At 51.7% G+C, this 25,311-nt stretch overlaps 11 protein-coding genes across 11 annotated transcripts; 9 read left to right on the plus strand and 2 right to left on the minus strand.

The window, feature by feature from the left end:
* Window positions 1–299: 299 nt before the first annotated feature.
* N7506_002964 (uncharacterized protein) lies at window positions 300–2,461 on the minus strand (the record flags this gene model as incomplete). Its single annotated transcript, XM_056952259.1, has 5 exons — window positions 300–1,283; window positions 1,334–1,702; window positions 1,761–1,890; window positions 1,934–2,166; window positions 2,276–2,461. The coding sequence occupies 5 exons, from the start codon at window positions 2,459–2,461 to the stop codon at window positions 300–302; spliced, it is 1,902 nt and encodes a 633-aa protein (XP_056813951.1).
* Window positions 2,462–3,481: 1,020 nt separating this feature from the next.
* On the plus strand, window positions 3,482–4,462 carry N7506_002965 (60S ribosomal protein uL2; the record flags this gene model as incomplete). Its single annotated transcript, XM_056952260.1, has 3 exons — window positions 3,482–3,530; window positions 3,679–4,256; window positions 4,325–4,462. 3 exons carry the CDS (start codon window positions 3,482–3,484, stop codon window positions 4,460–4,462), a joined length of 765 nt encoding a protein of 254 aa, XP_056813952.1.
* A 1,505-nt stretch (window positions 4,463–5,967) lies between these two features.
* On the plus strand, window positions 5,968–6,674 carry mpt (putative DNA repair and transcription factor Ada; the record flags this gene model as incomplete). The annotated part of the gene is made up of 2 exons (XM_056952261.1): window positions 5,968–5,978; window positions 6,014–6,674. 2 exons carry the CDS (start codon window positions 5,968–5,970, stop codon window positions 6,672–6,674), a joined length of 672 nt encoding a protein of 223 aa, XP_056813953.1.
* An 834-nt stretch (window positions 6,675–7,508) lies between these two features.
* Window positions 7,509–9,017, plus strand: N7506_002967 (uncharacterized protein; the record flags this gene model as incomplete). Its single annotated transcript, XM_056952262.1, has 5 exons — window positions 7,509–7,635; window positions 7,692–7,859; window positions 7,918–8,033; window positions 8,086–8,363; window positions 8,417–9,017. 5 exons carry the CDS (start codon window positions 7,509–7,511, stop codon window positions 9,015–9,017), a joined length of 1,290 nt encoding a protein of 429 aa, XP_056813954.1.
* Window positions 9,018–9,752: 735 nt separating this feature from the next.
* Window positions 9,753–10,422, plus strand: N7506_002968 (uncharacterized protein; the record flags this gene model as incomplete). Its single annotated transcript, XM_056952263.1, has 2 exons — window positions 9,753–9,767; window positions 9,925–10,422. The coding sequence occupies 2 exons, from the start codon at window positions 9,753–9,755 to the stop codon at window positions 10,420–10,422; spliced, it is 513 nt and encodes a 170-aa protein (XP_056813955.1).
* An 85-nt stretch (window positions 10,423–10,507) lies between these two features.
* Window positions 10,508–15,002, plus strand: N7506_002969 (putative RSC complex subunit (Sth1); the record flags this gene model as incomplete). Its single annotated transcript, XM_056952264.1, has 3 exons — window positions 10,508–10,600; window positions 10,722–14,732; window positions 14,790–15,002. The coding sequence occupies 3 exons, from the start codon at window positions 10,508–10,510 to the stop codon at window positions 15,000–15,002; spliced, it is 4,317 nt and encodes a 1,438-aa protein (XP_056813956.1).
* A 782-nt stretch (window positions 15,003–15,784) lies between these two features.
* On the minus strand, window positions 15,785–17,448 carry N7506_002970 (MDR family MFS transporter; the record flags this gene model as incomplete). Its single annotated transcript, XM_056952265.1, has 2 exons — window positions 15,785–17,233; window positions 17,284–17,448. The coding sequence occupies 2 exons, from the start codon at window positions 17,446–17,448 to the stop codon at window positions 15,785–15,787; spliced, it is 1,614 nt and encodes a 537-aa protein (XP_056813957.1).
* A 457-nt stretch (window positions 17,449–17,905) lies between these two features.
* On the plus strand, window positions 17,906–20,034 carry N7506_002971 (Zn(II)2Cys6 transcription factor; the record flags this gene model as incomplete). Its single annotated transcript, XM_056952266.1, has 4 exons — window positions 17,906–18,164; window positions 18,210–18,270; window positions 18,339–18,813; window positions 18,871–20,034. The coding sequence occupies 4 exons, from the start codon at window positions 17,906–17,908 to the stop codon at window positions 20,032–20,034; spliced, it is 1,959 nt and encodes a 652-aa protein (XP_056813958.1).
* A 264-nt stretch (window positions 20,035–20,298) lies between these two features.
* N7506_002972 (FAD-binding oxidoreductase) lies at window positions 20,299–21,791 on the plus strand (the record flags this gene model as incomplete). The annotated part of the gene is made up of 2 exons (XM_056952267.1): window positions 20,299–21,253; window positions 21,331–21,791. The coding sequence occupies 2 exons, from the start codon at window positions 20,299–20,301 to the stop codon at window positions 21,789–21,791; spliced, it is 1,416 nt and encodes a 471-aa protein (XP_056813959.1).
* A 686-nt stretch (window positions 21,792–22,477) lies between these two features.
* On the plus strand, window positions 22,478–23,725 carry N7506_002973 (Zn(II)2Cys6 transcription factor; the record flags this gene model as incomplete). The annotated part of the gene is made up of 1 exon (XM_056952268.1): window positions 22,478–23,725. The coding sequence occupies one exon, from the start codon at window positions 22,478–22,480 to the stop codon at window positions 23,723–23,725; it is 1,248 nt and encodes a 415-aa protein (XP_056813960.1).
* Window positions 23,726–24,044: 319 nt separating this feature from the next.
* Window positions 24,045–25,165, plus strand: N7506_002974 (uncharacterized protein; the record flags this gene model as incomplete). Its single annotated transcript, XM_056952269.1, has 4 exons — window positions 24,045–24,106; window positions 24,184–24,224; window positions 24,277–25,034; window positions 25,100–25,165. 4 exons carry the CDS (start codon window positions 24,045–24,047, stop codon window positions 25,163–25,165), a joined length of 927 nt encoding a protein of 308 aa, XP_056813961.1.
* Window positions 25,166–25,311: the final 146 nt, after the last annotated feature.

The following is a 25,311-nucleotide window of genomic DNA, read 5'->3' on the forward strand; positions in this document are numbered from 1 at the left end:
GTTGCTAGATCGCCATATTCTGGTGTTGCAATACAATCGTTTATACATGGTGACACAATCTGTTATTTGGGCAGCTTAGACACATTACTCGAAACGCAACTCTAACACTGTCTTAAGTCACCACAGCCAGGCGAACCTGACAACTCTGAAGCAAACACATATGGGCCTCAAAACAACTGGCCTATTGAGCCATGTTTAAGGATCATCAATTGTAAAAGTCCCACTCCTACCCTTACCAGAAACGGGGCAATTCGTTTGGAAAGTCCAAAGCAACCCAAAGTCTCAACCCTCTGCAATAATTAGGGTCGAGTCGCTCCGTTGGGCTCCACTGGATTGTCCTTTGGTGTTCCGATGCTGGCATCCAGAGGTACTTGAGGAGTTGGCAAAGGAGCAGTGGTCATCTGATCTTGTGGGACAAATCCTTGCGGCTTAGGATCGGAAACAGCAGATGGTGCTGTCACAGTCGGCGTAGGTTGGGTAGGCACCTGAGGTATCGGCACAGCGGGGAATCCATGGACAGGTGCCGGGGTCTGTTGTCCCACGGTCGAGTTGATGTGGTGAGGGAGTGTCGTCGACGGTGCTGGTGCTGGTGCTGGTGCTGGTGCTGGTGCCGCGGTAACAGTCCCTTCCACGTCTTTCATCTCGACGTCCTCGACGGGGGGCGGTTTGTCGATCTGAACTTCAGGTTTCCCCGACGCATCTCCCTTGCCGTATCGAAGCTGCACGACAAGACTTTCTGGCTCTTGGTTTTCATCCGACTCCTCCCCGCTGGCTTCATTATCCTCGTCATCGCCTTCAAATTCATTCTCCAAATCATCATCCACACCGCGCCATTCATTGCCACTGTCATTCGCGCTCGAGTGAGCTTCTGATGCGTCTTCCAGATCTTCAGCATCGTATCCAGAATATCCATTTGGGTGGATTGAAGTCCGCGTCCTCTGCGGTCTGCTAACCTCCTCCTCCTCGTCAAATTCATCATCATCAGCGCCATCGCGTTGCCCATACAAGAGAGCCTCTCCATACAGGCCCCCCGCACGGGAGCGAATCTGTCTCCCACTTGCTGTAAACCGAGGTCGCCTAGACTCCGCTGAAACCTCTGCAGGTGCAGCATTTCGGTTGGAACGACGAGTGAAGGGCTCGTCCTCGGAGAAAATGCCCTCGTCTTCTGAATATGTATACTTGAGTTTCTTTCCACGTGTACGACCCTCATACATGGAAAAGCCAGGATCCGGGCGAGTGAAGGCCGCTTTGCGGGCGAGACGGTAGTCACGACGTCTACGCTTCTGGGGGTCTGTAAGCACGGTTCTTCTGAGCCCTTTGGGCGCGGACTTACCTCTTCTGACGCCTCAAATCTGGGAATGGAGAGACGGATCTTCTCGCTAAGCTTTTTGGAATTTATTCCTTTCTCACCTTCGAGCTTTTCTGCGACTGCTTCCAACTCAGGAATACTACCTGCGATACTCCACCACGTGTTGTGTTTGAGAACTGGGTTGCTTTCACGGTAAAGTCGGAAGTTCGTATCGTCTTGGCCTTCAATGAGCCAATACCGACGTTTCAAGCTATCCCGTCCCCAGGGTTGAACAGATAAAGGCTGGTTGAGGTCGTCATCATGGCGCGCTTGTTTGTAGGATTCCTTGATCTTTGCCGCGACAGCTTCGGAAGATGAAAGTGACCAAAGTATCAAAGCTTTCAATAGTTGCAGCTGTGGTGTAACATATTAGAATTGTGATTTTAGATGTTGTGGTAGGTTTCGAGCATACACGTTCTACAGGGGACATGGTCGCGAAGCTGCGACCCCCGTGAAGGGGGTTCTTGCCCTGCCATTCTCTGGGCCATTGCGACTGGTGTGTATTAATTGCTTCTTCGAGGGGGCGCGTGAAGTGATTTCGCCTATAAATCAATATTTCCTGTCAGTCATCCATTCGACAAGTACGGGCGGGGCAAAAGCGCGTTCGCGAGGAGCTCCGCCACGGCATCAATCAACGGGTGGCGACCATACTCAACTTCCTTCTTGCGATTCAGAACAAGTCCAAGTAATGCGCATAGAAGTCTTTCAATTCCTTCCTCCGGGGGAGATTCTTCCACCTTCTCGATATCCTGTGGTCCGTAGTTTGGCACTGTTCGGGGGAAGACTTCATGGAAACGCGCGCGGAACATGACGATGAACTAGATTGCGATAGCTTAGCAAGCGTGTCCTCTCGCGGATTAGACGCGTCATATTAAATCTCGCCTCTCAGACATCAATTGAGATCCGTCTCTGGGGAAGCAGACTCACTGCGATATCAGGGTTATCGGCGAAGACGTATTCATGCGGTGGTGACGGCTCCCGCTTCGGCGGCGGCGTCTCAGACTCCTTCTTGAAGTATTTTGCGATGCCTGATGGCTTTTCGGTCGCCATGGTAGCTTCATCGTCTGTCGGGGGTGCCGACGATAATGATGAAAGTTCAGAGTCCGAAGGCATGTTGAAGGTGTCGGGAGTAGATGTCAGAGGAGGAAGTGATCGCGCGCATTCGACCCGCTGTCTGCACCGAGCTTGCGCCCGCAGGGCGATTATAAATGGCTACTACACAACCGCTCTATTTCTATACAATCTGTTTGATTGCAGCATATTACAGTCCCCTTGAGGATGATTATTAAACGCAATGGCTTAAAGGGCTGCAGGTAGTATAGATGGAGGACTTAGGATACAACTATGATAAAAGGAAGCATATAGTAAAGATACACTATTGGAGTCCTTCCTTGGTAGTGTTTCAACAAGCAGCTTGACCAGATGCTGCTATGTCAGTTTGAAATAGGCGCATATGAATGAAGATGACTTCTATGACCAGTTGTATACTCTGTACAGTGGTTCATAGACCTTCACCAGCTTTGCTAGCTGTAATGAGCACTTCTTTGGTGTCTTGATACTTTGAGAAAGAGATGTGTGCATGGTGTTGAGAGTGATTTCTGTCACTTGATGTTACCCCAGAAATGTAACAGGCTTGAAATGACAGATACTTGCTGTGATAGCTCTGAGGTCCGAATGAGACATGATAACAAGCGATGATGCAGTCTTGGCAGTTGATTGGTCACGTGCCTGCTGACACAGCAGGCCCTCTCCAAAAATCTACAGGGCTTGACTCAAGTCCATTGCTTCATCGACTACAACGCCGATATTTTTGTATTTTTGTACATTGTGTCTCTTCGGAGGATAGTTCCAAATTATTTGAATCACAAATATTGCAGATATTATTGCAACAACTGGTAGAAAAGAGTAAATACTCACACTTCATAGTTCCGCAATTCGAGTAAGCGACCATGAGCTAAGCCCAATTGGGTTAGGTTAGCGACCGCGCCCTAAAGCACACAACCTGGGAAGGTCCGATGATTTCTCAACTCGTCAACGACAAGCCTATCTTCACTTCGAGGTACGACTTACCACTTCCCACGACTTTTTGTCCGACTTTCATACTAACATAGATACCCCGTCTAGACAGTCGCCATGGGTCGTGTCATCCGCAACCAGAGGAAGGGCCGTGGCTCCATTTTCAGTGAGTGCGATCGCAAAATCATCCCAGCACCAAATTTCACAATTGCGCACCCCCGGAAAGCAGATGAGGAGGAACAATTCTGGAAACACACACACACAAGACTTGCAGAGGACGGAGTACTGATCTCGAATTTTTTTCTACTTTACAGCGGCCAACACCCGTTTGAACAAGGCCCCTGCCCAATTCCGGACTCTCGACTACGCTGAGGCTCACGGATACACCCGTGGTGTCGTCAAGGAGATCGTCCACGATGCCGGCCGTGGTGCTCCCCTCGCCAAGGTCCAGTTCCGCCACCCTTACAAGTACAAGATGATCACCGAGACCTTCATCGCCAACGAGGGCATGTACACCGGCCAGTTCATCTACGCCGGTAAGAACGCCGCTCTCACCGTCGGCAACGTCCTGCCCCTTGGCTCCATGCCCGAGGGTACCGTTGTCACCAACGTCGAGGAGAAGTCCGGTGACCGTGGTGCGCTTGGCCGTACCTCCGGTAACTACGTTACCATCATTGGCCACAACCCCGAGGATGGCAAGACCCGTGTCAAGCTCCCCTCCGGTGCCAAGAAGGTCATCAAGAACACCGCCCGCGGTATGGTTGGTATCGTCGCCGGTGGTGGCCGTACCGACAAGCCTTTGCTCAAGGCCGGTCGTGCCAAGCACAAATTCGCTGTCAAGCGCAACTCTTGGCCCAAGACTCGTGGTGTTGCCATGAACCCCGTCGATCACGTAAGTTTCCGCGGACACGCAGCAGCGTTTCACCACAGGACCACAATCTCTGACAATTTTCTTTACAGCCTCACGGTGGTGGTAACCACCAGCACATCGGTAAGGCCTCGACCATCTCCCGCTACGCCACCCAGGGTCAAAAGGCCGGTCTCATTGCCGCCCGCAGAACTGGTCTGCTCCGCGGTACCCAGAAGACCAAGGATTAAGTCTGCTTTTTCTTGGAGTTATTCTTGTGACGGGTTGAAAACGGATTTCTGCTATGAGACAAATGTACCTAGGCGACTGCAGATGAGCGTCTCATACGCGCTTAGCGAATTAAGGCTGTGGTCACCATCCTTTCTATTGTCGAGCGAATCAAAGGGTGATGAATGGGGTCTGGGGACGGCCTCTAAACAGGCAGAACGGAAAATCAAAAAGCCCTCGGGGCTGTGGAATGATACACCTTTAAATTTTCACTCCGTCCCCTTCATCATCCGTAGATATTGTAGTTGCGTCGACCTCCCCGAGAGTATGCTGGTGTCCGCTGAAATGCACATCAGTGGATATTACTGCGTCTTAGTCTCGACCCCCAAGGCACAAGGTAACCTAGCATACCCCGTAGTCCCAGACCCATTGATTGTCCCACATCAGTTTGGACTCGACGTCTACAGGTGGGGTGTCTCCCGCCATTTGTGATAATGCCCTGTGTTTGGTACTCCGTACTATCACTCCACACAAACCCCTCTCGGCGCCTCATAACCATCTTATCTTACTTTGAGGCAGACTATCCAAGGTTCCCACGGGTCCAGATATAACCCCATGCAGAGGTGCGGCGTAGACTGTCCTGAAAGTGTTTTCATTTCAACCTATCCGGGCTCCAGGGCTCACAATGTGCACCCGTGAACCTGGACAGGCCTCCCGATGTTCTTCATAGACAAATACAACGCCGCCAGACTGTATATTGTACGTTTTATGTCTGTGTGTGGTTGGAAAAGGCTAGATAATTGTCTAGTTGCCCGAGTGATAGTTAGCTATCTGAACTAGTCGTAAACTTCATGCCTAGATCTCGACTCCGGAGGTCTGGGGTGATCCATGTGAATTTGACCTCGGGAATCTTATGGATTCCCAGGTGGTATCAACCTTGTAATTTACAAAAGCTCAGAGGCTCTTCCAGCTGGGTGTTGTCTCAGGTGCTGGAGGTTTCAAAACCAAGCTCTTGGGCTGGCGCTTAGTATTCTCACTTTTACTCTCTTCGGGGCTACCTATGCCCAGGTTGATATTCCAGCCAACACTTTGAGACTCCTGAGTCCTGGTGATTAATGAGTAATCATGAAGAATTGAGCAAATCAGGCTGATGGTTATTAGTCCAACTGTTCTGTCACTACGCGAATGATGTATTTGGAGAGTACGCAGTCGAGTGGCAATATATTTTGGTACGAGTAATGCAGCCACAGCATTGGAATCAACGCTGGAAAAGCTTTCAATCGTTCATTTTTGGAAGCAAGAAAGATGAGACCTTATGATTTTGGCATACAAACCAATAATAAACCAAACATATTTTCAAGATAACCCTGGAGGGTTGAGTGTCCAGGACGCTGATTGGTCAGTTTGAGAACAATCACCAGAATGATCGAAGACTCGCCGCTTGCGATCTGAAGTTTGGTCCCTGATCTTGATGTTCCGCAGTTTTAACAATACTCTCATTCAACGAGAGCCATCGTATTCTCACAACATGCCCACACGGTCCCAAACCCAACAAATCCCACGGCTGAGCGCAGCCGCCCCTCCAACACAGAGCGGTGGCAAGCCATCACCACCCGCGATGCCACCGTGAACACCTTCGTCTACGCCGTCCTCACCACCAAAATATACTGTCGCCCATCCTGCCCAGCACGATTAGCGCGCCGTGCGAACGTCCAATTCTACGATACCCCGACGCAAGCCGAGAAAGCAGGGTTCCGAGCCTGTAAGCGCTGCCGACCGCATTCGGGCACGGCGGCTCAAAGCAACCCCCAACTCGCCGTAGTCGAACGAGCCTGCGAGAGCATCCGGAACAGTTTGGCAGCAGGGCTGAAACCAACCCTAGGTGTTTTGGCAACGCAAGCTGGTCTGACACCCAGTCATTTCCATCGTGTCTTCAAGAAGCATGTCGGCGTCACGCCCGGTCAGTACATAGGCAGTCTGGGGCAGAGTAACCTGTGTTCGATTGAATCGCCAGGTACAGATACAGGGGATGTGGAGGTCCTGCAATTACCACCATCTGGTTCTGGGCATGCGAACGGTGGGACTCTAGATTTACTAGACGGGGCTGGGGGGAAAGGGGGCGAGTTGGAGTGCTTGGATGGCTGGAATGATTTTGATGCCTTGCTTGCGCTTGAGAGTCAAATTTGGGTGCCTGAAGGGTCGATTGATCCGCGTATTCTTCTGCCTTCTGATTGATGGGTTTTCCTTGCGCACGGTTTTGGTGAATGGGGGGTATGGAGAAGGGTCTGGAGCTCTGATGGGATTTAACTGGCAATTTACCAGATAGAGTACTCCGTAGATACGAGTACGGTGGGTTTTGATCAATTCCGGGCTACATCGACGGTGATTGGCGTTGGGCATTGCGGCGATGCAACTCCACCGTAGACGGAAGATCCATGACCTGAAACAGAGTCGAAACTCTTTCAATCTGATTTAGACAGACACAAACCGAGGTACGTACCTGTGTACGGAGTACCTGTACATATGCATTCTTGGAAGACAAGGAGTTCCAGTGGCGAGATGTGTCAGGGCAATTTACAGTTAATTATAGCAATCTGATTCGAGTTCTCGACTCTTCCAATGGAAGTCTTGCTGGTTCTCCACCGACCCACTAACGCGTGTCACAACTTTGTCTCAGTCTCAGTCTATTCTGAGCTGCTCCCTATTCGGAGGTCAACAAAGACAATGGAAAAAGACCTGTGCTCTGTACTCCAGGTCTGAGATCACATTGTCATCTACGAGGTACATTATTCCAAGTTTATTGAGTACTGTGTACAGAGTACTGCGTAGTACATGTAAATCCCATTGATCCATTGATCGACAACTGCATGCATTGCAATTGAAAAAGACCAAAACCCGCATTGGGCCCCAGAAACCCCAGTGGCGGTCCAGATTCTAATTCGATTTAATCATAATGGCGTGCCATCCCATTTAATCTACCAACCTCCCTCTCCCACCTTCCTGTCCTTTCCCTTTCTCTCACAATCGCTGGTCTCGATTTCCACTTATTATTTTCCTTCGCTTGACAACATGCACATGAACAAGAGGATCGGTCGGCTCAAACAATGGGCCGGCGAGCGGATGGGTGGAGAGGCCAAGACCTGCCAGTCCGATAATTTCAAGGCCATGGAGACGGAGATGGGCGTACGACATGAAGGTGCGAGACAACATACCCCCCGCTGGATCTGGGGAAATCATGCTAACTTGACTCAGGCGTTGATCGCATTCACAAGTCCATGACTTCCTACGTCAAGGCGATCTCCAAGCGGAATGAGGGGGACGATAAGGAAAAGACCCTCCCGATAGCCCACTTGGGAAGCAGCATGGTGGCCCACGGGGAGGACTTTGATGGGAACTCGGAATACGGGCAATGTCTCATGAGTGAGTTCCGAAAAGAGGAATGTCAATACAAGGAAGCAAAGTAATTAACCCTCATCAGTGTTTGGACGCACGGAAGAGCGCATCGCACGTATCCAAGAAAGTTACATTACACAGGCGACTTCGAGCTGGCTCGAATCCCTCGAGAGATCCCTCACCCAGATGAAGGATTACCAGGTATGTGAACCCCGCAGCATACAAGAGAACTCCTAGTTGATCTCCTCTGCAGCAAGCTCGCAAGAAGCTCGACAGCCGCCGGCTCGCATACGATACCTCCCTCTCAAAGATGGAAAAAGCCAAGAAAGAGGACTTCCGCGTCGAGGAGGAGCTCCGTTCCCAGAAAGTCAAGTACGAGGAAGCTAACGATGACGTGCTCCGTCGCATGCAAGACGTCAAAGACGCCGAAGTCGACAACGTAGCGGACATGGGTGCGTTCCTGGACGCTCAACTCGAGTACCACGAACGGTCCCGCGAGGCGCTCCTGCAGCTCAAGAGCGAGTGGGTCGGGTAGGCATCTTCGTTCCAGGTTGCATGCCGAGTCAGCGCTAACATTCAATTAGGTCTAGTCAGGGACAAGCCCCCGGCCGTCGTCCTACCCGGGCTCGTTCCAACACTGCCCACTCATATCTCGACCGATATGACCCACTGCAGGAAGAGATCATAAATGCCACAGAGACTCGTCCTCCTATCCGATCAAACAAGACTATCGCGACGCCATTCGCCGACTCTCCCCCGCGAGAGACCAATGTCCGTCCGATCCTGAGCCGGGTCTCTACATTTGAAGGCCCCACCCAACTACGACAGGATCAAAGCCCCGTGGCAGCGCAGTGGATCCAGCAGCGTACCGCTAGCGAGAACATGGGCGGCTACGGCCGTCGTAGCAGCACCCAGGTTGGCAGCGGTCGTATCTCTGCGGATCCCTACGCCGACTCGGAAGAAGTCAGCTCCTATGGTCGTTCTAGCCCTGAGCGAATGCTGGGCAGGTCCATCTCACCGGCTACTTCTCATGGTAGCGTGGCGTCTCGAAAGCCCAGTACATCGAATATGAATACTCTTGGGTTGAAGAAGGCTCCGCCTCCACCTCCGCCTTCGCGTGCGAAGAAGCCGCCTCCCCCTCCCCCGCCCATGAAGCGGACCTTGCTCGCTGCACCCAATGCTTGAGGCTTTAGAGGTCTTGCAGCATGCGTCTTTTCGTTGATATTGAGCCTGGGGTTTGGAGTTTGGGAGAGTTCGGCTGGGATAGTTCTTATCTCTATCAATTGGTCGTTGGTCCTCACTTGACCGAGAAAGTTGTTCGTTCCTTTTCGTACTTGATAGTTCTGATCTGGCAATGGTTCATTGATTACCCAAAAGAGAATGGAGGATTTTTTTTATTAATAGTCCCAATGCAGAACCATGGAATGCACTAGCTTGATAGTAGATCAAAGACATAGTAGATAACTACGCAAAACAAGACTGGGAAGACCTCAGGACTGTACAGAGGCAACAAGATAGGCAGGGCTGCTAAATTTGGAGGAGACAGCTATCGATCTGCCCAGGGGTTTCAAGGTTACTCCTTACGATGAGCCCTAGAGATATGCAGCAATCAATGTCTATCAAGACTCAACTTCGAACATCAATGTGCCTGCTAGATCTGCACCAGAACACCTGGGCATAGTTAGAGTTCTCGTTGACAGGGTGGATCCGGGTATCTGAACATTCCGTGTCAATAGTGTGAACAATGTATTAGGATAGATCTATGACAAGAAGCAGATACATGTTCCTTTGAATTTCGTGAATCTAATTGTGGTACAATGGAGCCCTTAGAATAGGCTTGTCACCAACAAAGGCAACAAGAATAACTATTGAAAGGGCTTTAGGAGTATACTAGGAAAGAATAAGAATGGCGGGTTCACGATGGATGTAATGATAGTACGATGGACATAAATACGGTGTATTGTCACGAAGATCTTTCCATTGCCATATCCATATCCAATATCCAGTATCCAATTCTAAGATCACTCGCACTTCACTGAGTCTACTTGATATCCAGTTGATCCTCTCTTTACCTTTTCCCTAAACCGGCCAGCAAGCAGTACCAGAGGTACGCAGGGTCTCCGCGCAGTCCGGAAATCCCAGCACAGGGTCTGAGTCAGCACACCACGTGACCGTTCGAAAACTCCTCCATCCGTGTTGGTCCTTTGCCTCTGAGCACCCACAGATTTCCCCGAGCCTGTCGCGCAACTCCGTCCCCATTTCCCATCCACTTTTTGAACGCGCCCTCCCAACGCGTCGTCACTCCATCCGTTCTTACCCCCTCCCCTCCAAGGGAAACCCGTCACTTTACTCGCTTTCTTTGACTCCCTTGTCCCTGAAAGTACCCGTAATTCCATCGCATTCGCCCCGAAGCTCCGACCACGAACTCCAAACATCACATTTTCTATCGCCAAGCATCTCGTACAGTTCCCATTTTAGTCGCATTACCCTCCATCAGACTCGCGCCGCTGTCGCCTATCCTTTACGACCGCGACAACCCCCTTTTCTCGACTCGCGCAATCAAGCAATTGACTCCAGGTGGAGACCGTGACTTTCCAACCTCGCGTCCATCTCCAACTCCCCACCCCCCAAGCAACCCTGCTTGCTCATGAATTAAAGAACCTCACGTTGTCACCATGGCTTCCCTCCACCCGGCGCCCAATATGGTGCCTGGCAATGTGACCTTGCCGCCAAACTTGACACAGCAAAATGTCCAAGAGGTAGTGCAGGTAAGTCTATCATATTCCCCCTCCCCTCCCATATCTCCAGCCCACTTCCCCATTGGAATCATCAATTCCATCACACTACACTCCCTTCCTGATTGAGTCGTTGGGTCTAACCTCGTCGCAGAAATACAAGCAGATGCAAGAGCAAGGCGTCCGCGCCGATGACCCGGAGTTCCAAAAAGCTCATCAACTCCTGTCGATGATCCAACGCCAGCAGGCTTTCTCCAAGCAGCAGCGCATGGCTCAACAACAGCAACAGCAAGGGCAACAACATCGCCCTCCACAGCAGACCAACGGTAACATTAATGCTGATGCTATCGCTGCCAATGGTGCGCATGGTGAGCCTTCCCTCAATGACTTGACGACAGCTGCCGGCTGTCCTCCCACCAATCAACCCAGTCCAACCAAATCCTCGGAACTAACCTGTTTTCCAACAGCCCGAACGGCCTCGGCCTCCTCAGCGAACACCCCTAATGCCCCCGCAGGATCGGTACAGGCCAACAAGAATGCGCCTGGATCAGGAGGTTACTTCTCACCAGAGCAATTGGCCACCTTGCGAAATCAGATTTTGGCTTTCAAGATGTTGTCCAAAAACCTTGCCATCCCACCACGCGTCCAGGAGCAACTGTTCCACAAGAAGGTTCAAACGCCTACTCCCACAGAAACCGTTGCCAGCGCCGAAAGAGTGATCGAAGCTACGAATGATGGCCCGGGTAGCCAGGCACCGGAAAATGTCGACTCTCCAGTGATGACTCGGGAATGGTACGAGAACTTCACCTCGCCGTACGACTCGCTGTCCAGCAACATCAGCTACACAGATCACGCCAAACGCGCCAATCGGGTGCGCATTCCAGCCCTTCTGCCTCCTGGTATCGACTGGGAGCAGATTCGGGAGGATCGTGAGGTCTCAGTGTACAACAAAATCGCCGCCCGCAAAGCAGAGCTTGCTCAGCTACCTGCCAACCTCGGCTCGTGGGACACCAGCAAGAGCGACACACCCACATACGATGATTCGCTGAAGCTGAAGGCCTTGATTGAGTGGAAGTCTTTGCATCTCCTTCAGAAACAGCGACAGTACCGCAAGCAACACCAGAATGAGATGTTCCACTATAGCAACCTCGGAATGACCGCCAACCGATCCAGCCATCGTCGCATGAAGAAGCAGTCTCTGCGCGAGGCCCGCATCACCGAGAAGCTCGAGAAGCAACAGCGTGATGCCCGCGAATCGCGCGAGAAGAAGAAGCAATTCGATCAGATCCAGGCTATCCTCAACCACAGCGTGGATCTCGCTAACGCCTCTGGACAACAACGCGCCCGCTCTCAGAAGCTCGGTCGCATGATGATCTCTCACCACCAGCACATGGAGCGCGAAGAGCAGAAGCGCGTGGAACGAACTGCTAAGCAGCGTCTCCAGGCTTTGAAGGCCAACGATGAGGAGACTTATCTCAAGCTTCTCGGACAAGCCAAGGATTCTCGTATCTCTCACTTGCTCAAGCAGACTGATAACTTCTTGAAGCAACTTGCTGCCTCTGTCAAGGAGCAGCAACGTAGCTTGGCCAACCGTTACGGTGACGAGGCCGTTCCTGATGACGAGTCAGATCAAGAGCTTGCCGATAGCGAGAACGAAGATGACGACACCGCTGCCAATGGAAAGAAGAAGGTCGACTACTATGCTGTTGCTCATCGTATCCAAGAGGAGGTCACCACACAACCCACTATGCTCAAGGGCGGTACTCTCAAGGAGTACCAGATCAAGGGTTTGCAATGGATGATTTCCCTGTACAACAACAACCTGAACGGTATCTTGGCCGACGAGATGGGTCTCGGAAAGACAATTCAGACTATCAGTTTGATTACCCACATCATCGAGAAGAAGAAGAACAATGGACCCTTCTTGGTCATTGTTCCACTCTCCACGCTCACTAACTGGAACAACGAATTCGAGAAGTGGGCGCCTGATGTGGCCAAGGTTGTGTACAAGGGTCCTCCCAACGCCCGAAAGCAGCAACAACAGCAAATTCGCTGGGGTCAATTCCAGGTCCTCCTCACCACCTATGAGTACATCATCAAGGATCGTCCCATTCTGAGCAAGATCAAGTGGACCCACATGATTGTTGACGAAGGTCACCGCATGAAGAACGCTCAATCCAAGCTTAGCAGCACCCTCTCAACATACTACACCACTCGCTATCGAATCATTCTGACTGGCACTCCCTTGCAAAACAACCTCCCTGAGCTTTGGGCTCTTCTCAACTTCGTTCTTCCCAACATCTTCAAATCCGTGAAGTCGTTCGATGAATGGTTTAATACGCCATTCGCCAACACCGGTGGTCAGGATCGCATGGACTTGAGCGAAGAAGAGCAGCTGCTTGTCATTCGTCGTCTCCACAAGGTTCTTCGTCCCTTCCTGCTCCGTCGTCTGAAGAAGGATGTCGAGAAGGATCTTCCCGACAAGCAGGAGCGTGTCATCAAGTGTCGATTCTCTGCCTTGCAAGCCAAGCTGTACAAGCAACTTGTCACCCACAACAAGATGGCTGTCAGCGACGGCAAGGGTGGAAAGACTGGTATGCGTGGTCTCAGCAACATGCTTATGCAGCTGCGAAAGCTGTGCAACCATCCTTTCGTCTTCGAGCCTGTTGAAGACCAGATGAACCCCACTCGCATGTCTAACGACCTTCTGTGGCGAACAGCTGGAAAGTTCGAGCTTCTCGATCGAATCCTCCCCAAGTTCCGCGCTACCGGCCACAGAGTCTTGATGTTCTTCCAGATGACCCAGATCATGAACATCATGGAGGATTTCCTCCGTCTGCGAGGGTTGAAGTATCTGCGTCTCGATGGTTCTACCAAGTCTGATGACCGATCGGACCTGTTGAGACAGTTCAACGAACCTGGCTCTGAGTACTTCTGTTTCTTGCTCTCCACCCGTGCTGGTGGTCTCGGTCTGAACTTGCAGACTGCAGATACTGTCATCATCTACGACTCTGACTGGAACCCTCACCAAGATTTGCAAGCGCAGGATCGTGCCCATCGTATCGGACAGAAGAACGAGGTCCGTATTCTTCGTTTGATCAGTTCCAACTCAGTTGAGGAGAAGATTCTCGAGCGTGCCCAATTCAAGTTGGACATGGATGGCAAGGTTATTCAAGCCGGAAAGTTCGACAACAAGTCCACAAACGAGGAACGAGATGCACTTCTGAGAACTCTCCTGGATACCGCGGAGGCAGCAGAGAACATCGGCGATGACGACGAAATGGACGACGACGAAATGAACGAAATTATGGCCCGTTCCGAAGAGGAAATTCCTATCTTCCAGGAGGTCGACAGGCAGCGACTGGCTACAGATCAATATGGTCCTGGTCACCGCTACCCTCGACTCATGTGCGAGCAGGAGCTTCCTGATATCTACATGCAAGAGGACAACCCTGTCACCGAAGAAATCGAGGTCGAGGTTACTGGCCGCGGTGCTCGTGAGCGCAAGATCACCAAATACGATGACGGTCTTACCGAAGAGCAATGGTTGATGGCAGTCGATGCTGATGATGACACCATCGAAGAGGCCATTGCACGCAAGGAAGCTCGTGTCGAACGCCGCAAGTCCAACAAGAACGGTCGGGATGGCGATGAGTCTTCTCCAGAGCCAGAGCCTTCCATCATCGATGATGACGAAACTCCACAAAAGCAAAAGCGCCGTCGTGGTCCTCCTCCCAAGCGCAAGGCGGAAGAAGTTATGGAAGAGACTCCGCAGCCCAAGCGCAAGAGAGGTCGTCAGCCTAAGGTGCCCGATACCCTCAACCCAACCGACCGTGCCAACTTGAATCGCATTCTCGAAACCACCATTCAATCGTTGATTGACATGGAAGTCGAAGTTCCTCCCGAGGGATCTGATAGCGAGGAGGGTCCCATGGTCCGCGCCATCATCGACCCCTTCATGAAGCCTCCGCCACGCTCCTACTACCCCGATTACTACATGATCATCCAGAACCCCATCGCCATAGACAACATTCAAAAGAAGATCAAGCGTTCCGATTATCAGAATGTGAAGTCGTTCCGTGACGACATCCACCTGCTTTGCCAGAATGCCCGCACTTATAACGAAGATGGCAGTGTCCTTTTCCAGGATGCCAATGATATCGAAGTGAGTTCAATCCCCATTATCCTATTGCCTGAGACTTCCATACTAACAACCTCGCAGAACAAGTGCCTGTCAGAGCTTCGCAGACTGACCGAGCCCCACCCCGAACTCGGTGGCTTTGAAGAGCAGTCCACAGCCGGCGATGCCTCAACTGAGTTCGCCTCAGGTGCCGACACCCCCTTGACCGGTCAACCCAAGCTGAAGCTCACCTTCAACAACCCCAACCGGGACAGCCCGAGCACCGGCAGCGGAGCCGATTTCGGTTTCGACTAATGAATTCCCCCAACAGCATCGTGCGATTTGAGAAGTTAATCAATTCCACGCTTCCTTTCCGCTCATGCGAATTTTCTTTAACTTGAGCCGCTTGTGCCCCTTTCTTGTCATGTGTAATCCGAAAATACTGCTTTTGTTTCCCACCCCCCACCTCTGTGCCATCTAGGATAGGCGTTTTCAACATGAATTGTTTTGTTTTTTTGAGATTCGGATTGGGTTTCAGGGGGTTGGCGCTGTACTTTTTCTTTTCTGAGAGCGATTGAATTTCCCAAGGTTCCTGGGTGCGATGTCTTGACTGCTTGCTCAATTTCCAATATGTGCAAGACCACCCCTGTATGTGATGAGTATGTACTGCGAAATAGGAAAATTTTGAATTGATCCATGCAAGTCCATTTAATTTAGCTTTCTTCTGGTAGGTTCAAATTGTTCTTTACGATCCTGGTTTACGAATGAACAGGCGAAGTCACCTGGGCATGATTGACAGACATGGTATGGTCAGAAAGACCTGACAAGGAACCACGTATGACGTGTTCGCATGCTTTGGCTCAATCGACTCTGATGATAGCCGAAGTTTTACTTACAGGATTGACGATTTGGGAATAATCTAGCCCAATCTAGAGAAGCATGAAGCCAAAACGCCCCGCGCAGTGTCCATATTAAAGTAATAGTGATATTTTGAAAGCCTATACAAGCAAAGGCACCAATTCTGCGCTGAGGAGATGATCTAAATAATGGTAGTACAATCCAACACCCCTTCCCTTTCTTAGTCTGCGAATCTCAGCTCAAGCAGCTGGGACAGACACATTGTCCTTCTTGATAGTTCTCCATTCCATCGTCAACGCGGGGATGATCATCAGACAAGACACCGCCACAGCAACAATGAACGACCGATGAAGACCATCATTGTACACAATCAACACCGAAGACAGCTTATCAGCAGGAACCGCATCTTTAAGGCCCGTCGCACCAGCCTGCAAAACCTTAGCCGTGTCGATGCCCGAGATACCAGGCAGTTCAGCACCAAGGTAGTTCTGGAACAACGACTGAGCAACAGCGATAAAGACCGCACCACCCAGAGACTGAGCAAAGAACATAAGCGAGACACCAATGGCAACCTCTTCCATGGGAAGAACCGTCTGAGCCGCCAACGAGGGCTGCTGCAATCCAGTACCAATACCAATACCAAATAGCACCTGGTATCCAATCCAGGCAGCATGGTTGGTATCCATCTTGAAGGTCGTCATAAGTCCTGCACCAGTCGACATCAATACAGTTGCCACGAACATCCATGGAACATAGTATCCAGTCGCAGTGATGATTCCACCAGAAGTAATGGCTCCAACGACAAGAGCAAGCACCATGGGAATAGTGTCAATACCAGATTTCACAGCTGAGGTGCCGCGCACACCCTGGAACCACAATGGAAGGGTATAAAGCATGGAGATCAGACCACCACCAACACACATGGCGAAAATAACACCGCTGATAATGCTGCGCTGATTGAAGATGTGCGGGGGCACAGTAGCGTCCTTCTTGAGCCAGATCTGTACAGCGACGAAGGCGATCATGAGAATGCCTGAGATCACAAATAGTGCGATGATCCGCCCATTACCCCAGGGGTAAGTGGTTCCTCCCCACTGCAAAGCAAGCAAGAAGCAGATGACCGAGGGAAGGAAAATGACGCTGCCGAGGGGGTCCAGACGGAGGATATGACGTTTCCAAGAGCACGACTGGGCCGTGTGCGGGACATTCAAGAAGAAGAACAAAACAATCATAGTGAAGCCGCCGATGGGCAGGTTAATGTAGAAACACCAGCGCCATGTCACATTATCAGTGAAAGCGCCGCCCATGAGTGGTCCAATGATGGAAGAGAATCCGAAGGTTGAGCCCATGAGACCGACATAGATGGGTCGTTTAGCCAGAGGAACAATCTGGGCGATGATGACTGTTGCGCCGGCGAAGATACCAGCGGAACCCACGCCTGCGATTGCACGGCCGACGATGAAGGCGTCGGAGGTAGGGGCGCCGCCGCAAAGGGCAGAGCCGACCTCGAAGATGAGGATTGCGGCTAGGAAGACGGTTTTGGTCGAGTAGAATGTGTAGACTTTGCCCCAGGATAATTGGGTTGCGCAGCTGGTTAGTAGGTATGCGCTGGCGTACCAGCTGATGTCGTCGAGGGCATTGAATTGGTTGGCGATTCGGGGTACTGCTGTTGCGATGATGGTGCGATCCTGGGGATGTTAGGATTGGATTTGATGGGGGATTGATGAAGGATACTTACAAGTGCAACTAGGAACATAGCAAAGAGAATGGAAATGATAATGACCAGCAACCGGGTTCCGGTTGGGAAGTGACTTTCGTCTTCTGTGACCTCCGAGGGCTTCTCGTGGTTGAACGACGCATTGTCGGACTGGTCGAGTCTTTGCTCTTCTATCGAGTGAGCCATGATCGAGAGTGGTTATTGATCCAAGGAATTATCTTGCGATGGGTTTAGGAGACTATTCAGACTCAGGAAAAGGAGTATTTATTTAAATAATAGGATGTGACAGCAATCCTGGTGACCGAAGGGGTTCGGCGCCGAACGTCACAAAGAAAACATGGGACCGACGGGACCGTAGCGCCGAGCGTCCGAGTCACACTCTAGCGCCTTTTTGCTTTTCTCGGACTTCCGATTTGGGTAGAATTACAGTTGCAATACAGCGACCAATACATAGAGAGTACCTTATCTTATGCACTTTTGATTGAATTACTGTCACTCGATTTCCTACGCGTTCGACCAAAATCGAGTCTCGGACCTTGGCAAGGTCTACATCCCTGGAGTGACAAATAGCTAATAGCCCCTCGGTCCTATTTTCTAGTCTGTACTAGCAGTTTGATGCATTGCTTGTGGCGAACTTGACATCATGCTATCTCCAGGCTCTCGAGTCACCCGGGGTCACTCATGTGTCTTTTGCCAACAGCGAAAAGTGCGATGCGATGGCCACCGACCCTGCTCAACATGTCTACGGAATGGACAGGAGTGCGTCCGACGCACTGGATCCAAATCACAGGGGCGGAAGAACCGAGAGTTCGGAGTCTCTAGAGTCATAGATCCTCTGGCACGGCGACTGGAGCTCTGTGAACGAGCAGTACAGGCTCACGGAATCTCCCTCGGTGGCCGAGGTGAGCCTGACACGAAGTTTTCTTCTCTTCGTCTTACCAATTCAGCTTGGCCTGCTCCAGAAGGCCATGTAGTGAAAGAAACAGCACAATCTCGCTATGTGGAAAAGTAAGATACCGGGCTTAAATATGCATTTCTTGTTACATTCACTGATCTTCTTGGCTTCTGTCATCCAGCCCTCTCTGGCAAGGCCTGACCAATGAACTTGATAGCTGCAGCAGCGTAGCGGATGAAAGCGAAAATGAATCTGTGCAACACGCCGACGGGGGGTCTCTCTTACTACGACCTTCCTGTCCAAAGGGCGTACGCTCGCTTCATCCCGAAACGCCACAAGTGTTTCAACTATGGCAAATATTCTTGAACAATGTGAATCCCATCGTGAAGCTCCTCCACGCCCCATCTACCCAACAACTGATCCTCGAAGCTGCATCTGACTTGAACCATGTCTCTCGACCCATGGAAGCGTTGCTATTTAGTATGCACCTATGTGCGGTGGCTTCAATGAATGACGAGTCAAGCCGTCGAATTCTAGGGGCATCGCGCGCCGATTTAATGGCAAGATTCTCGCGTGCCGCTGAGCAGGCATTAATAAATGCCAATTTTCTGCGATCAACTAATATTCTGATACTACAAGCATTAACTCTCTACCTGGTATGTACGCCCAGTCGAATGACCAGCTTTGACAACCGATACTAATTAAATATCCAGCTAGCGACACGACAGCGATATGAGGTGCAGACAAGGTGGCTTCTGACCGGGACTGCAAGTCGGATAGCTCGAGTGATGGGCCTTCACCGTGAACGCAGCCTCGCATTACTACCGGTCTTTGAGCGCGAAATGCGCCGCCGACTATGGTGGCAGATTCTGCTCATGGACAGTCGGGCCGCACAGCTCTGCGGCGTTGCCGTGGACGCCTACTCGTATCATTTTTGGGACACCGAGCGCCCATGCAATGTGAGCGACAGCGACCTGTCACCTTCCATGCAGGAGCTTCCCCGTGACCGTCCCGGAACTACGGAGATGTTGTTTTGCGAGATTCGATTCGAGATCGGCGACTGTATGCGTAAACTGACCGCCATGGAGCACCAGTCCGTGGCTAGTACCATGGCACAGAGATTGATTGCCGAAGAGCTCGCGATCGATACCCTTGAGAGCCGACTTGAGGACTCTTACTTGAAGGATTGCGACCCGTCTATCCCATTCCACCAGTTAGCTTTGTATCTTGCCCGATCATCAGTGTGTCAGATGCGCCTGGCAACCCGACATCCTCGCCGATGTACCGACCTCTCACCGGACGACAGGGACCGGTTATTTTCTCTCGGCCTTCAGGTACTCACATACGACAACCTAACCTATGCGAGCCGCGATCTTGAGCCGTATCTCTGGCATGTCGGAATGAGCTTCCCATTCGAAGCATTCATCCTCGTAGTGACGGAACTGTCAACCCGACGTGAAGGAGAGCGAGTAGATCAGGCATGGGCGAAAGTTGATCAGGCGTACCACGATCACGCCGACCTGATCACGGCCTCAAAGACAAACACACTCTTCTTTGCGCTGGGTACACTTACGCTGCGGGCATGGGATATGCGAATGGCGTGGGCGAGACGAGGCCCGATTCTTTCTCAGCCCGTCGAGCCTCAAGCTGTCGTGCGGCTCCGTGCCATCCGGGGAGACTCTCGGGCCCCGTCGCCGACGCCAGCGCCGTCAGGGGGTCCGCTTATGCTTCTCCCGGGACCGGGGAGCTGGAATCCCGGGGAGTCAGATGGCGCTCTGCCGTTTTTGGAAAACTTGGAGCCGTCGGCTCTGGATCTGTCGCAGATTGATTGGGAGTGCTGGCAGAATCTGATACACGAGCACGTGGACTTTTTCTGATGACGATTATGTTTGATAGTTGTAGCGTTCAATGAATGGGCTAAGTAGTGTGGCGAATGGGAGGACTTGGTGGGACTCGGGCCATCGATTCTCCTGAGGTGGTCTGATGTAGGGGCTCGGGCATGTGTTTGGGAGCATTTGCGGGCTATTATAACCATCCCCGAGCCCGATCTGACTTCCGCACTTTACGTGTACATATAACCCTACTTTGACCAGTTATTATGGCCTACACAAATCCATCAGTTTCAATAGAGACCACTAAAGATGACTCAAACTGCCTTGTTCACTGCTCCTACCGAGTACCGCCATGAGTCGGTTCCATTCGACCCTGCCGTTGACGTCAAGGGTGCACCTCCTGTGGTCGACAGTATTCGGGCTGCAGACAGCACGCTGAAAGTCTACACCCGCTCCTCGCCTAACTATGAGGTTCTCCGTGGCATGTACAACAAACTCATCACGGCCCAGCCACTCGCTATCTGCCGCCCTACAACCATCGAGCAGGTTCAGATTATTGTGCGTGCCGCTCGATCCGCCAGTCCCCCAGTACCTCTGGGCATTCGCTGCGGTGGTCACGATGTCTACGGACGAGGCTGCACCGCCGACAGCATTAGCATCGACATGCGTGAGCTGGACCACCAGACCCTGTCAAGTGATCGCCAGTCCATCCGCTTCGGTGGTGGCGTGACCTCGCAGAATCTCGTCGGCTTTCTTGACACCCACGGACTCTGCACGGCGAACGGAACGGCGGGCAATGTCGGATGGACGGGATGGGCCGTGTGGGGCGGGTACGGCCCGTTCAACGACTACGTGGGGTTGGGAGTCGACAACATCCTCTCTGCAACTTTGATACTCGCCGATGGCTCGGTCGTCGAAGCAAATGCTGGGTCGGAGCTTCTCTGGGGCGTGCGAGGCGCCGGCGGTAGTTTCGGCGTAATCGTCGACGTGACTGTTCGTGTTTATCCGATGCCCGTCATCTTGGCCGGCTTTATCGCATACCAGTGGGACGAGAGCGATAAGGTCCTCTCGGGTCTGCAAGACATGCTGGATAAGGGAATCCCGGACGCCATGTGTCTGCAGATGGGCTTCATGAAGACAAAATGGGGGGTCGGCATGAGTCTGATCTTTGCTTGGCCCGATTCGGAGACCCTTGATGAGGGGCGAAAGTGGCTTGACGCCGTGAGGGGGCTAGGTGCCATCCAGGTGGATACTGTTGGGGAAAGTAAGTATCATTATCGGGCATACCGTTCGTTATCATTGACTTCAAGGGTCTCGATTGCTGACCTTCCCCTCAAACAGCCACCTTCAAGGCGTTCCAAGGTATCACATCTAGAGTGGTGGATGAACCAGTGAACGTGAGCACTCGAAGCTCTGCAGTCCCGCGATTCGACCCCGAGACCATTGCACTGCTACAAAAGTACTCCGAGGCCATCCCCGATGGTCGCCAATATAACGTCATTGCACACATTGGTCACGGTAAGAGTATCCGACCGAACCCCGATTCTTCGTTCGCCACGCGCGAACCCCATGTTTTGTTCCACATTAACGCCTGCGACGAAATGGAGCGTATGGGAGAGGCCCAGGCTTGGGTCGATGGCCTTATGAAAGAGCTGAATGCTACACGCCACGCGCTAAATCCCGTATACGTGAGTTTCATGGGGAAAGACGAGGACCCCCGCGATAGTTTTGGCCCGAACTGGGACCGGCTACAAGCGCTGAAGGCCTCGGTGGACCCCGAGGGTATCTTCCGCTTCCCTTAAAGCTTTGGACCAGATTGTTTTGGTTAGATTACAATTTCAATCTATGCATTCTTTTTTCCACAATCATTTTGTGATAGTAGAAAAGTAGAAGAATTAAGATCAAAACAATACTCGAGTACGGAGTCGAATAGAATAAAATGAAAAGCAACGAAAGATAACAAGTAGTATCATGCATAACCATCGTCTCGGGTCCGCTGATTACGCTTTATTAGCCGATCGTATAAAGAGTGTTGGAGATAGTTGCAGAATGCAGAGTGCAGGCAACTGCAAGTGAGATATAAGTATGATTGCAAGCCCGATGTGGATCGTCTCAGCCAGTCAGACGGGACGGGTCGATCAGGTTACACTGCAAGCCAAGGAGATTCGTATAGGTGCCGTCCTCTGATTGGTGGATTTTGCGGGTTAAGAAACCTTAGTCTATACGGGCTGCCTTTATTTGCCGAAAGAGGTTTAGTTGCAATCCCTCGACATTCACGGTGATGTAGGGACTCAATACGGAGTAGGCCCCCAAAGTAACAAAGTAACCCCAAGCCACCTTACCTCAGCGCTACATTTTGGGGGCCATGGGGCCAAGCAACTGGGCATTTTCTTGGTGTGCTTAGCTTTTTATCTCAGGTTCCTGGGCTATATTCCTAGATTCCTAAATCTCTATACTTCTAGATTCTTTAATGTGTTAAACGTTGACCATGACTTCCCCTGTCCGACTGGAAATAATTCGTGCCAGCTGTAACAATTGCGCGAAGTCCAAAGTCCGCTGCAGCAAGGATCAACCTTCATGCCAACGTTGCCTGTACCAAGGCGTACCATGCGTCTACAGTCCCTCCCAACGGTCCCGAAAGCGGCCTCCGCCAACTCCGCCAGCGACCTCTCCTTCCGTTCGGACCGCGATCTCAAGAGATCCGAATACCAATACTCAAAGAGGAAATGATACACTACACCCACAGCCTGCGCCCGAAGTCCCATCCATCGACATGGCCAAGGCCAATTCGATGCCCGAATCGAATGACGAGCCATTCCCGGACGAATCTATATTCGGACCAGATACAATGAGCCCAATGAAGTGGAGCGAGCTACTCGAGCCCTTCGATAGCAGACCACTCTCCCACGACGAGATGTCCTGCGTCCTCGATCCATCACCGATGCAAACACCCAATCAACCACAGATCGACAGCAATCTGGATACAGGTTTCCCCTGGCTTCTTCCCCCGGACACCGACAAACAGCCGTTTTGGTCGGTCCCGCCCCACCAGACCCCACATCAATGCTCCCAACTGGCCATGTCCGCCATTCAGCGACTGGACGTGCCAGTAGCATCGTGTCCATCCCTCGGACGCCTAGACTACGATACCCAATCAACTACCCATGTCAATAATGGCACAGCGCGCAGCTTCGACGATATTCTCAAAGACAGCCATTCATCCCTGGAAGATCTCCTCACAATTCTGGGCTGCCCCTGCACAGCCAAGATAGACCTTATCTTCCTAGTGACGACCTCGTGCACGCGGGTTCTCTCCTGGTACCAAGCTAGTCTGGATCGCAGTGCTGCTTGCCCAAACCGCGATATAGACAGCAGTGAGAGTAGCAACGGTAGTGACAGGAGCAGGGGTAGCATTGGAGGGTCGCGCAGATCTCATGCGGACAGCAGCGTGGTGAATGGCTTGTCTAGGTCGTTCCACGAGTGGGTGTCTATCCCATCGATTAATGTTGGGGCCTACACGCTTGAACCGGGTCAGACGCGGCGCATGGTTGCGCAATTGATTCTGGCGGAAATCGATAAAGTGAAAGAGGTCTTGAGGGCGTTCAATCACAGTTATTGTCGCCAGAAGGGGGGATTTGGCGAAGATGATGAGAAGGGGTTGCATATGGCGCTGGAGGCTTATCTACGACATCAGATGAAGGCTGTGGCTATGACGGCGCGAGAGAATTTGAACTAGAGTATTTGGTTTTGGTCTGGTTTGGCGCTTCCCCATGCTTTCTTCCTTTATGACGACTTGATATGACGTTTCACCGGCTTCTACGGTACTTCACGGGGCAGGACCAGATTTGTGTTTTGGTTGTTACTGTTCAGCAGGACGGAGTAGAGTGCTTAGATGTGCACTGCTTTCATCAAGCTTCTAGAGTCAGAGGTACAACCCTGAAACCCCCAATAGAAGCTCAATTTCCATTTTGAAAGATTACTCCAAATTGGGCCAGGCCGTATACTCGAGAGCTGCCTGCCTGTATTCGTAATCATTCTCACCTCAGCTTCGAAAGATGACCCGCGATCTGCGTGATGTGATCAACGCCCACGGGCCCGACCGAGAGGTGGACCGGAGGTGGGGTCAAATCTGGCTCGGTGTTCGGCGCTTGAGCTGGGGCTCGGGGACTCGGGGCCAGCTCGGGGACGTTGTAGCGCCGAGGCCATCGTTACATATACAGAAGCACAACGAGTAGGTACATGTATGATCAATCGATATTTCGATTCGTATAGCTTTCTCCTTTAAAGCTATGTCGCAATCTGAGAAGAAGTCTGCCCCCGGGGACAGAAAAGGAGCTCTCCATGGCGACCGCAACGACAAGGGTCCATCGCCTCTCGGGACATCCATTTTCATCGCACTCCGCATTCTCGACCCAGTACTACAGTATGGAATCCTTCTACCCGGCGCTGCATCACTAGCGACGCCAGTCCTAGGCCTACTCGGTGGCACACCCTTACCACTCGAAGCCGCCCCAGTAGCACTGGGCCTCTCACCCTGGCGTTTGACCCTGCTAGGCATGTCACTACTCGGCAGTCTGAAGGGCATTTTCTACTTGACCTATGTATCCGAAGCCAGAATGCCCATTGCAACCGCTCTCCTGGTGGGAGTGTTCAAGGCCTTCTCGACAACCGTGAACTCGCTCATGTTCTGCGCCGCCGCGACATCAGCAACAAAGTCCTATGTACCCGATCAAAGCACCGGCTGGCATCCAATTCTCTCTGCCGCATGTGCAATCTTCACATTGGGCATTACCGTGGAGACTGTTTCGGAACTCCAGCGCAGATCTTTCAAAAAGGACCCTAGTGGCAAGGGGAAGGGCAAGGTCTACACGGGCGGACTCTTCCGCATTGCACGCCATATCAACTATGGTGGGTATACTATCTGGAAAGCTGCTGCTGGGCTTGCGGCTTCCGGTTGGTGCTGGGGCGGACTTACGCTACTGTGGCTGTTGGCTGAATTCCGGAGAAGAGGTATCCCCGCGTTGGATGCTTATTGCGAGAAGAGGGTATGTTTCATCCGATTTCCTTTCCATTGGACTAGTTCAATGTATAGTGTACTGACTTAATGTAGTATGGACAAGACTGGGATCAGTTCAAGCAAAGAACGAGATGGAAGATGATTCCATTCCTGTATTAAATTTGGATGTCCCTTTGGGTTGGGGTTTGTCATGTTCCGAGGCTGCTACAGCGATGCGATATAACCACGGCTTTCAAGGTTTTGACTACATATTTTCCCTCCCAGGCCTGTCCACGTGGTCATGGAATCAAATGGACATGTATTTG

Source organism: Penicillium brevicompactum, assembly GCF_028827555.1.
Source record: "Penicillium brevicompactum strain IBT 35665 chromosome Unknown utg000002l_segment0_segment0, whole genome shotgun sequence".
Taxonomy (NCBI): Eukaryota; Fungi; Ascomycota; class Eurotiomycetes; order Eurotiales; family Aspergillaceae; genus Penicillium; species Penicillium brevicompactum.